The 12,770-nt window shown below is 39.5% G+C and overlaps 1 protein-coding gene across 1 annotated transcript; it reads right to left on the bottom strand.

Annotated features, from left to right (window-relative positions):
• Nucleotides 1-538: 538 nt before the first annotated feature.
• Nucleotides 539-12,170, bottom strand: LOC115649406 (monocarboxylate transporter 10-like). Its single transcript, XM_030558347.1, has 3 exons — nt 11,966-12,170; nt 5,883-6,092; nt 539-702 (listed from the first exon to the last, which is right to left on the bottom strand). Exons 1-3 carry the CDS (start codon nt 12,168-12,170, stop codon nt 539-541), a joined length of 579 nt encoding a protein of 192 aa, XP_030414207.1.
• Between the last annotated feature and the right edge of the window lie 600 nt (nt 12,171-12,770).

Here is a 12,770-nt window from a genome sequence, read left to right as displayed (position 1 = left end):
CGGTCCGCAGCTTGTTCAGGGAAAGCTCCTGGTGGGCCGGGCCGGTTTGTTTACCTGCTGCGTCCGCAGGTTTGGCCGATTGTGGCTCACCGCTCCAGGCCAATGGGGGCGGCGGGAAGCAGTGCAGGCCGAGGGATGTGCTGGCCACCGCTTCCCGCTGCCCCCATTGGCATGGAGCAGAAAACTGCAGCCAGTGGGAGTCGCAATTGTCCAAAACTGCGGATATGGCAAGTAACAAACTGGCCCAGCCCACCAGAGGCTTTCCCTGAACAAGTGGTAGACCAGTTTTGAGAACCACTGCCTTAGGGTGACAAGTGACATTGCTATTTTAGATGAAAATGCCATTAAACATCAACTACAGAAGAAGTCTGTTTTATTGAAGTTAGCTTGACTGATACACATCTTTACTAATTAGTATTCAGTCTCTATTCTTTTGACAATAACTTGTTGCTTTTCTAAACTACAGGTAAACAGTAGAAATTTCAGAATTTTTTTTTTAAATCACAAATATATATATCCATTAATCAAAATACAGAAATTACATTCTTACCATATGCACAAAAGGTATGAAGAATCCAAATTTTGCTAATCCAAGAGCACAAACCCATAACTCAAATATACTATCCTTCCATAAACTCAGATCTATAATAAAACCTCTTAATGGTGATGTCTGAAAGTTTTCAACAACACTTGGATGTCTTCCTTTAAGAAAAAAATAAATAATTAAAATAAAAGTATATTTACCATTTACTTACACACATTTTATAAAATATAGATATTTTAAGTAGAGCTCTCACTACTAGGACTCAGCAGCTTTCATTTTCTTCTTGCATATATACATTCTTTTTCTCTGCATGTAAGTATGGGACAAGCCCAATACAGAAGTCTGATATTATAGTGACCAACATATATTATGTCGTATTTTTGCTCTCATATATGATCCAGACAACTTGAGGATAAGCAAAGGCAAAGTTTTTATGAAGAATCCTACAGAATCATAGAAATGAAGGACTGGAAAGTACCTTGAGACATCATCTAGTCCAGTTCCCTCCACTGTGGCAGGACTAAGTACTATCTAGGCCAGTGGTTCTCAACCTATTTATTATTGTGAGCTGCATATACGTCTCACAATGTTACCTGGGACGCACGTTGAGAACCACAGCAGCCCCTCAAACTCCTCACAGACTCCTATGCCCAGCACCCCAGCCCCCGCCCAGAGACCCCTCCACAGATTGGGGCCAGGAGTAGACCCCACAGCAGGGCAGCCCTGGTAGTGCAGCCCTGGTGGCCCCAGACCCCGCCATGTAGGGCAGAGCAGCCCCAGACCCTGCCACGCTGCGCAGGGCAGGGCAGGGCAGCTCAGCAGCCGAGATCCCTACACCATGCCGGGCCAAGGAGCAGGGCAGCCAGGACTCTGGACCCAAACCCTGCCGCATCGGCAGGGCAGCCTGGCAGCCTGGACCCTGCCACACGGGCCTTGTAGCCTTTAGCACACAGCTGGGCCACATATGGCCTGCAGGTTGAGAACCACTGATCTACACCATCCCTGACAGCGTTTGTCTAACCTGTTCTTAAAAACCTCCAATGACAAAGATTCCACAACCTCCCTGGGTAATTTGTTCCACTGTTTAACTACTATTACAGTTGGGAAATTTTTCATAATTATCTAACCTAAATCTCCCTTGCTGCAGTTTAAGACCATTACTTCTTGTCTTTTCCACAGTGGTTAAGGAGAAAAATGTATCACTCTCCTCTTGATTTTACATACTTGAAGACTATTATCATGTCCCCTCCCTCAGTCTTCTCTTCTCCAAATTAAACCCATTTTTTTCAATCTTTCCTTATAGATTATGCTTTCTAGATCTTTAATCATTTTTGTTGCTTTCCATCTGGACTTTCCCCACTTTGTTCACATCTTTCCCAAAGGGTGGTGCCCAGAACTGGACACAATACTCCAGCTGAGGCCTTAACAGTGCTGAGTAGAGTGGAAGAACTACTTCTCATGTCTTGCTTTGCACTCTTGCTAATATATCTCAGAATGATGTTCACTTTTTTTCAACGGTATAACACTACTGAGTCATATTTAGTTTCTGGTTCACTAGAACTACCATATTCTTTTCTGCAGTACTCCTTCCTAGGCAGTCATTTCCCATTTTGCATTTGTGCAGCTGATTATAAACTTAAGTTCTATGTGCAAATCCTGCATTTTTCCCTAGTCGCTAAGTAGCCAAAGTCAATGGAAGTAGAAAACTGAAATTTAGTGCTGATGTTTTTATTCTGAAAATGGGGAGCATTGCTCTCTACCATCTTCATGTGTTCCCCCAGCCTCCTAATCCACAGTCCCTCCCAGTTCCAAGTTCCTCTCAATTTCCCCACCTAGACTGTTACCCTCCATGCCCCTCACTCAGTTCGGCAGATACAACAGCACAATAGTACTTAGAGGAAAGGAAACACTTGGAGGAGAGGAAAGTTATCAGGCACAGTCAGCATGGATTCACAAAGGGCAAATCATGCCTGACTAACCTAATTGCCTTCTATGAGATAACTGGGTCTGTGGATGAGGGGAAAGTAGTGGCTGTGTTATTCCTTGACTTTAGCAAAGCTTTTGATATGGTCTCGCACAGTATTCTTGCCAGCAAGTTAAAGAAGTATGGTCTGGATGAATGGACTATAAGGTGTATAGAAAGCTGGCTAGATCATCAGGCTCAACTGGTAATGATCAATGGCTCCATGTCTAGTTAGCAGCCAGTATCAAATGGAGTGCCCCAAGGGTCAGTCCTGGGACTGGTTTTATTCAATATCTTCATTAATGATCTGGAGGAGGGCGTGGACTGCACTCTCAGCAAGTTTGCAGATAACACTAAACTGGGAGGAGTGATAGATACGCAGGAGGGTAGGGATAGGATACAGAGGGACCTAGACAAATTAGAGGATTGGGCCAAAAGAAACCTGATGAGGTTCAACAAGGACAAGTGCAGAGTCCTGCACTTAGGATGGAAGAATCCCATTCACTGTTACAGACTAGGGACCGAATGGCCAGGCAGCAGTGCTGCAGAAAAAGACCTAGGGGTTACAGTGGACGAGAAGCTGGATATGAGTCGACAGTGTGCTCCTGTTGCCAAGAAGGCTAACGGCATTTTGGGCTGTACAAGTAGGGGCATTGCCAGCAGACCGAGGGACTTGATCATTCCTCTATTCAACATTGGTGAGGCCTCATCTGGAGTATTGTCTCCAGTTTTGGGCCCCACACTACAAGAAGGATGTGGAAAAATTGGAAAGAGTCCAACAGAGGACGACAAAAATTATTAGGGGGCTGGAGCACATGACTTATGATGAGAGGCTGAAGGAACTGAGATTGTTTAGTCTGCAGAAGAGAAGAATGAGGGGGGGATTTGATAGCTGCTTTCAACTTCCTAAAAGGGGGTTTTAAAGAGGATGGATCTAGACTGTTCTCAGTGGCACCAGATGACAGAACAAGGAGTAATGGTGTCAAGTTGCAGTGGGTTGGATATTAGGTCTAGGTTGGATATTAGGAAAAACTTTTTCACTAGGAGGGCGGTGAAGCATTGGAATGGGTTACTTAGGGAGGTGGTGGAATCTTCTTCCTTAGAGGTTTTTAAGGTCAGGCTTGACAAAACCCTTGCTGGGAAGATTCAGTTGGGAATTGGTCCTGCTTTTAGCAGGGGGTTGGACTAGATGACCTCCTGAGGTCCCTTCCAATCCTGATATTCTGTGATTTAATCTGGAGTCAGCATCAAGTCAGTTTATATTTGTAAACATTTTAAATCATTTTAAAAGTTGTTCTACATGTGAAAACAGCTTTGAATAAATACGGCCTTGCTAGAGCTGCAAGTAACAAGAGAAGAAACAAGAAAAAAAATATATCCTGGCACTTGAAAGCAATATGGCAATATGATGACTCAAAGTTAGGATTTTTTCAAAAGCTCAATGGCAGGGAAAGTTTTTAAATACCGTAATTTCAAAAGGTTTTCTGAGTTTTTCCCAACATCCCCAAAACCTGGCAGATGTGGCATGTGAAATTTCAGGGAAACTGTTTTCTTTTAGAGGAAGCTGGACATTGAAAATTGGGATTATAAGGGAAAGATAATTTTAACTATTTTAATAAAGCAGCTACCATCTCTCTATAACAATTAAAGAGCTAATACTGGAAACTCATTAGCTTTCAGTTTTGCTTTATAAACTTAAAGTTAAACCTGCAAACAGCCCAGCTCTGAATTTTCTTTCTCTCTCTTTTTCTTGCTACAGCTATGGATGTTTCTTTCAGAGTTAAGTTTCCACTTGAATGTCTAATTTTTTTTTTAATTTAGCCTGGTATTTTCAGAGCAGCCTAAAGGTTTTAGATACCCAAATCCTATTGAATTTCAATGGGATTGAGATACCTAACTCTATTAGGCTGCTTTGAAAAATCTAAGTTTAAATTGTTAAAGAAAACCAACCACAAAATATATTGTTAAATGCAACATGACATTTTGTTCAAAACAGCTTACTACCACAGCAGTCAAAGAAAAGACTGGACAAAGAAACTGGATTCTTCTTGTTGGCAAAGAAATCAGGCAGAGTGATAGAAGCAAGTACAGTAGTTTTGACTCTCCAATTTCCCTATCCACCTTATAACGTAGCTTATTCTAAAAGGAAAGTAAGCAAACCACAAAAGTTTACTTAAAAGGTCTTAAGTACATAAAGGTAAGGAGGCCAGATTCACCAGTATGCACCAGCTACTCTACACCTGCCCATCATCACAAAACACCTATAAATCCAGTTTCACTGGTTTACACCTGCTTTATGTTGTTAGTGTACAATAAATCATCCAGCGCCTACTGATGAATCTTACGCAGTATACTTACATGAAGCACTTATATGCATTATTTTTAGCATAAAATCTGGTATTAACTTTAAGGCCATTTAATAAATATTAAGTTTATTAATTTCAGACCAGATTAAACTTTCTGAACTGAGAACATATTTTCTCATTTATGAACAAATGGTAGACCCAATGTGAAAGGCATTTACAGTTGGGTAACAGAAAATCCAGGTATTTTGCAGACAAACCCAGAAACTCTTTATGAACCACATATGAGATGGAGAACAAGAGCAACAGACCATGATTTGAAAGCCTCTTTTTTAACCACTTGAATAATCTGAAGAGTCAGTAAAAATCAAATATAATCCAAGTAACATCCAACAATCAAGAAATTAATCATAAAAGTTAAGCAAGTTATAACATTATGGATCCTAGAATGAAAATGCTTGCATAAAGCAACTCAAACTGAAAGCGTAACTGCCGTCATAGATTGCTGATCTCCAAGACATAAGTTGTTGGCATCCTTTCGTCTGCAAGAGACAGTGGGAACTGCAGTCTATGCTGTAGACGGTTTGCAATATCTCATGTGACTGAACAGGTCAATCTGAGATTTGCATGATCTTCGGTAGTTTGCAAATGTATGTATCTTGGTTGGGAGCTGCTTGCTTGAAGACAAAACATAAGAGGAATCTCACATTTCCTATGGTATCACAATTAAAGAAAGAGAATTTCCATGAAAAAATGTGAAGCCTCAACATATTTTAGTTCTGAACGTTGTATTGTTACTATCCAGTTTTTAAAATCTGAACACCAAAATTATGACTTCTGTTGGAGTCAACCTAAGTAGAGAGTGGGTGAAAAATGAGCAAGGACCTCAAGATTTGCCCAGTGTTAGTACTTTCTTCTCTTTCACAAGATTATACCCTGTTTAAAATTTTCCAGAACTACCTTAGTTAGAAAGCATATCAGTTGATGAAGAATTTTGTGTTTTTATAACAGAAACACAGGAATAACAAAAACAAATCTAATTTTTAACAAAATTTCAAAAAGAATGACATACGTTTTTCAAGTGGTCTGTATGCAAACCCAGCAAAAATACATATTGTTAGAATTCCACAATACACACGCAGACTAGTTCTCCATCCAAATGCCTTGATTAGGTATCGATGCACCTGATTCTGTACCAGAGTTCCTGCTGCCCCTCCAGCCATCACAATCCCAGTTGCAAATGAACGCTTTGTGGTGAAGTAAAGGCTCACCATTATCAAGCCTATCAAAAACAAATAAAAATGTGAAAAGTTGAAAAGGAAAAAAAATGGTTTTACATTAAAAAAATAAAATTCAGCTATTCCCTATCCCCTTCACTCTTATCAATGGCAATAGAAGCAATAACCCTCTCAGAGGAGAGGATGGGGAAGGACGGGGCACCTTGGCTGAGACAGCGAGGGGGAACCTCACACAGAATGCTCTATTTCAACCACAAGTTGGGATCAATACAGGAATTGGTCCCTTTGGGCTTAAAATATATGAACAGAAGAAGCCCAAGAGCAGTTTGTGGAGAGGGATACAATGATATCTGATGCAAGGTTCCATAGCTCAGTGATTTAAGCATTGGCCTGCTAAACCCAGGGTTGTGAATTGAACCCTTCAGGGAGCCATTTAGGGATTTAGTTGGGGATTGGTCCTGCTTTGAGCAGGGGGTTGGACTAGATGATCTCCTGAGGTCCCTTCCAACCCTAATAATCTATGATTCTATGATAAGCATTAGAACTTTGGGATGTTTCTCAGAACCGACTCCAAACATTGGCATTCTCTTATCATTGGTTTTGTATGTACAGTGATTTTGCAATTGTGATAGTGGCCTCATGCATGTTCCTATGTTTTTGCAATGTAATGGCATTATGATGAAACATCAATGTGTATTGTTACAACATCACAATACAATATATATGGTAGACAATGTGGGATTTAATGGATTTGTTTAGTTTAGTCCTCTAGGTCAGTGGTTCTCAACCAGGGGTACATGTACCCTTGGGGATACGCAGAGGTCTTCCAGGGGGTACATCAACTTATCTAGATATTTGCTAGTTTCACAACAGGCTACATAAAAGGCATTAGCAAAGTCAGTACAAACTAAAATTTCATAAAGACAAAATGAAAAAGTCAGCAATTGTTCAGTAATAGTGTTCTGTGAAAGTTTTGTATTTTTGTCTGATTTTGTAAACAAGTAGTTTTTAAGTGAAATATAACCTGGGGGTACACAACACAAATCAGACTCCTGAAAGGGGTACAGTAGTCTAGAAAGGTTGAGAACTACTGCTACCTAAAAATTCATCAAAATACATACAAAACACTCTACTGCCTACAGCAGTGGTCCCCAACCTTTTTCCAGACGACTAGCCACCGAGGACTGTGGCCAGCAGATGAGCATTTGCCGAAATGCTGCCAAGAAATGGCAACGTCAGTAGGTGTCACCGCCGACAAACAGTGTCATTTCGGTGGTGACGCCTCTGGATGACGCTGCTTGTCAGCGGCATTTCAACAGATGCTTGTCTGTTGGCCAGTACGTGGGCCCAGATAGATGCCCCGATGGGCACCATGGCACTCGCGGGCACCGCGTAGGGGACCACCGGCCTAGAGGATTGACAACCTCATTTTATACAGAGCATCATCCATTAGAATATGTTTTGCATGCTGGCAACTATATGCAACCTAATTAAATCTAGAACAGGAAACAATATTGAAAATTCAACAGGAAAAATAGATTCTTTTCCATTTCAAAATACTAATGCTCTTTGTGAAAAGTCCATGACATTTGTAATCTTTTTAACTTGTAAAACAAAATTAGTGCCTATGCTTAATTAACATTACAAAGGAAGTCCTCTATCCACAGAGCTGGTACAGAAGGAATAATATTTTCACCACACTGCCCAATCAATGTGCTTCAGCTCTGCCTCTGAAAGACCATCTCCATAGGTGAGTAAGGTCATTCTGCCTCTAATCCAATTCCATTATTTGTCTCTCAGCTGAGACTACCAAAAAGCATGCCAATCAGTGCCACAGTTTGTGAAGTGAACACCTGGGATACATACTATAAGGTTAATTACCACTCTGGCCTTCAAGGATTCTAAAAATTAATACTGGCTTGAATTAAACTCCTAAAGTTACAGCTTTTTTCTGTCCTTGGATTGGTAGATGCTGCCACCACCCAAGTGCAGAACCCCTTTGAGAGCGCAGGAAGGTGCACTTGGGAATTTCTTCCTGTGGGGTATCCTCAAGACCTTTCACACACACACCCTCCCCTGAGGAGGAGCTGAGAAAGAAAAAAACGGAGATCAGCTGTTGCCACCAGCTAATTAATCAACATGTACACAAACCTCTTCAAATACAAAAATTCAATTCTGTTCTTTAAAAAGGTCAATTTTATTTTAAAAAAAGAAGAAAATACATCTGGGAACTCAGGCTATTGCTATATTTTAAAAGAGCAACTACAAGGATTAAGCACCAAGAATAGCTTTCTTGAGGTCCAGTTTAAAGGTTACAAGCAAAACAAAAGCACCTGGGGTTAATACAGAAGAATCCACAAGCCATAAAGAAAAAAAAGAGATAAACCTAATTGTGTCTGCCTAGACATTTCCTGAACTACTTACATATCTGGCTTTTAAATGAGTAGTTTCTAGGTATGATACTGATGATTTTTTCATACCTGGGCCAAAGCTTCTTACAGCATAGCTGCTGCCCTGTCCGCTTCTCTCTGGGAGAACCATCCGACAGACAGACAAAAGGGGAATTTTTTCTTAATTTTAAAAAGTTCTAGCCTTCCCATTGGCTCTTTTGGCCAGATGCCCACTCATTTCCTTTTATCTATGCATAGTAGTGAGACTTTTTAACCCTTTACAGGTAGAGCAATTAGAGAACAGCTACTAAGAGGGATTTTATAGCTACTGGCTGGCTGGGTGTCCATAAAAGGGAGCTACCTCCCCTTCCCCACACACACTTCATTTATCACACATACTCACTAGTAAATGATCTGAGAATATAAATACATTTCACATAAACCTGCACAAAACTGTAAAATGTTAATGCTTTTTATCAGTACCAATATGGATCAAATTTGAAATAGCAAAATAGATAGGAAAGACTTTATATTTCATTATTAATCCCATAAATCATCTAATTCCCAAGGCTTTTTAAAAAAATCTTTGTTTATTATAATTTCACTTGCACACATTTAATGATCATTAGTATTTTAGTATGGAAAAAAGGAATATCTTAAGAACTGTACTGCCCATCACAAATGCAAGATGCATGCATCCAATTCATATTTTTGAATGAAGAATGTGTATTCTTCATTAGGTCATACAATTTTATCCTCTACTTTTTATTTAAGCAGTGGAAGCTGGAACTTAAAAACCAACAAAACATTGACAGTCATTAATTTTTAAAAATTATTTTGTGTGCAGCTTGCTGCATTTTTGCCCAAGATCCTGGTCTACTGGTAAATAAATAAAATGAAGTTACCTGGAGTAGAAGCAAAACTTGATCCTACACCTACTAGGATTCCATGGGTTAAAAATAGAACACGTATATCACCAGCATAAGATGAACAAACAACACCTAACATGACAACTAGAGCTCCAAATATTGCTACTTTGATGGCTCCATATTTCTGCAAAAGTTTTCCAGAAACGGGACCAAAAATCATAATGAAACCATAACTGACTGATCCAATCCAGGCTGAAAAAGAAAAATATACTTTTGCAATTAGACGTATTAAATAAAACCATAACAATGACACCAGATTAAGTGTCAGATACTCCACTTCGTTCAGCTGGCATAGTCAATGGATGTATGCTGACATTTTTATCAGCTGAGGATGTACATACTTACTACTTCCAAGATATACTTGTACTTCTATCATCAAATACTGGATACTGTGGGTACTAAGTGCTCTCTACTTTCACGGCAGCCTCAGCACTTCACAAGGTTCTGTTTAAAATTTCTAATTATTATATCAGTGCATATTATTAACATTTAAAAGCAATTTCAGAAATAATAGGGAAGTAGCTCAAGGTGGCTTAAATCATAGCTTTTAAAATCTTTCACAAAGGGAAAATGTATTAAATTACGTTGTGTTAAACTAACTTTACAAAAATAGCAAATTAATAATTCAGTATTTACTTTGTACTTCTAGTAAAAAATCAGAGACATTACACCAGAGGCATGAAACTCATTCAAAGCAGAGAAACAAATTCTACTTGCAGTTATAGGCAGTAGGGGCCAGGATATAAATGTAGACTATATGCTACCCTCAATCCCACCACTGAGAAAATATGTTCCCTTTTCAGGTCACCACTACCTCCTTCCCTTTGTTTTTCTTCCTTCCCCATTTTTCTTTCTTCCTCTCTCCTCTCTTTCTGCATTTTTTGTGTTCTTCCCTCTGCATTTTCTTACTTTCAGCAACTCCCAAATACCACTTGCTCTTTTGTGCCTACCTGCACACCTGTTTTGGGCTGAGTGACCCAAGGTGAGAAGTCATAAATTATCAGGGACCCAGAATATTAACAACTACTTAGCACTATGTAAATGTAATAACAAAAAAAACCCTGTATTTACTAAGCAGTATATTGATCACAGATTTCTCTTTATTTCTGTAGTAAGATCAAAATTTAATACCATAACGTGAAAGTTATTATCCTTTAAATCATTTAAATTTTAAATTTAAAAGTCACCAAAAAGTTCTAACAAAGTTATATCATTGATTTTTACATGATTCTCAAAAGTTAACCACTGGTTGGGACTATACTGGATACCACTGGATTGGCCCCTTGATAGGTGTTTGATCCTGCCCCAGGGAAGTTAGCGAGAGCAGGATCAAGTCCCATATACTTTTTTATAGAAGCCTGCTGAGGTGAGGAGCAGGTAACACCTGCACTAGGTGTACCATTGTGTCTTCCCCCACACAGAGGACATAAGGGTGAGGGAGCTGGCCTTTCTTGTGTCCTATTCCTCCCTTGTGCATCTGCCCAGGGCCAGGGGTTAGGCACAATCTGGCTAAAGAGAGTAACAGACCCTTGAGCAATAAACAGTATGAGTTTATAACAGCCAGACAAACTTACAAATCTAACTGATTTTAATAAGATAGTAAAACTAGTGGATGAATAGAAAAGAGAATATAGTATATTTGGATTTTAGGGTCTTATGAAATCCTAATAAAAAATGTGATGTATACGGGTTCAGCTGTGAGCACTAACACATAGCAACTGGATCCCTCCCCAAGTTCCAGTCACTTTATGCTGCCCTTTATGATTAGAATCTAATCACAGCTGCCCAGCACAGAATTCTCCCTAGGCTACTCTAACTTGCATTGTGGCCATAGAAACTGACACTTGAGAATAAATTGCTGCCATCAGATCCTTAATGACCACCCAATCCTGTTATAAAACGATCTAAACCTAGCACAGAAACTGGTCCATAGGCTGGTAAACGTTTGAAGCACTGTGAACAGATCAAAAGGCAATACAGCAATGTATCCATTTAGGGAAGCAGGTGTCTAGGTGCTGCCAGGGTTGACATTAGAGTCAGGCTTAAGTGATATCTTCATTAATAATATAGAAGTGAGCATAAATAACACCTTAATGAAATGTATAGGTGGTCCTACATTACGAGGCATTCCAAATACCAATGTGGACAGAGAAACGAAACAGTGGACGATCAAAAGTGGTTACCAAAGATTAACAGAAAATAACAAAATAAAATTCAGCTTGCAAAATGTAATACATCTGGGAAAAATAATTTGAAACATACATATTCAATGAGAAGGAGAAAACTGGAAAGCAAGTAATTTCATGGGAGACCTAAAGTGGTATTCAATGGAAAAAAAAAGTCTACATGTGTCACTATATTTAACTTTCTAATTGTTCTCATTCCAATATTAAATACCAGAAACATGATGGTAAATTCAAACACCACAACATGACAAAAGGTGATTTTTTTTAAAAGGTGATCACTTTAGTGGTAACAGCAGAGAGTAAATTAAGTGAGTTTTCAACATGATATGGTATCAAAAAAGATTGATTTAGTTTTGAGCTACCTGCACAGAAACATCAAGCCTTGGTTTCACATTATACATGGATGACCTACCTGTTCGTGACCTACTTGACTGGAAAGTCTCCAGTAAGGAAATCATGTACACACCAAAAGCGTTGTGGAATCCACTGACAAGCAAAGCATGAGTACATGCAGCCAGCACCACAACCCAACCCCAACCCCCATCTGGGGGAGGATAGAAAAATGACGACTCTTTCTGGAGATTATCAGCATTATCATCTTTCTCCAATCTGTGCATGGCATGACGCAGCACAGTACGTATCCTTCTCCCTTTAATCATGACAGGAAATTATGACCTGTATACAAATACATTATTTTAGTCTTAAAAAGTAGTTTGATTAAAAATGTACAACACAAAAGAAAATTAAATATATATATAATACTGTACAAAAACAAAAGGTCTGTTACTATAGAAATATCTTGTCATGATGACACTGAGAAATAGAAAATATCTACTACTATGTCTAAAAATCACACACTAAAATCTTTTAGCGCTGGTCCACACTACGAGTTTAGATCCAATTTAACACCGTTAGATCGATTTAACCCTGCACTCGTCCACACGACAAAGCCATTTTTGTTGACTTAAAGGGCTCGTAAAATCGATTTCTGTACTCCTCCCTGACAAGGGGATTAGCACTGAAATCGACCTTGCTGGGTCGAATTTGGGGTAGTGTTGATGCAATCCGATGGTATTAGCTCCAGGAGCTTTCCCAGAGTGTTTCATTGTGACCACTCTGGACAGCACTCTCAACTCAGATGCACTGGCCAGGTAGACAGGAAAAGCCACGCGGACTTTTGAATTTCATTTCCTGTTTGGCCAGCGTGGCAAGCTCAG

This window comes from Gopherus evgoodei, chromosome 3 (assembly GCF_007399415.2).
Source record: "Gopherus evgoodei ecotype Sinaloan lineage chromosome 3, rGopEvg1_v1.p, whole genome shotgun sequence".
Lineage (NCBI taxonomy): Eukaryota > Metazoa > Chordata > Testudines > Testudinidae > Gopherus > Gopherus evgoodei.
Note: the sequence above shows the minus strand (reverse complement) of the source record. Positions and strands in the feature narration are given on the sequence as shown.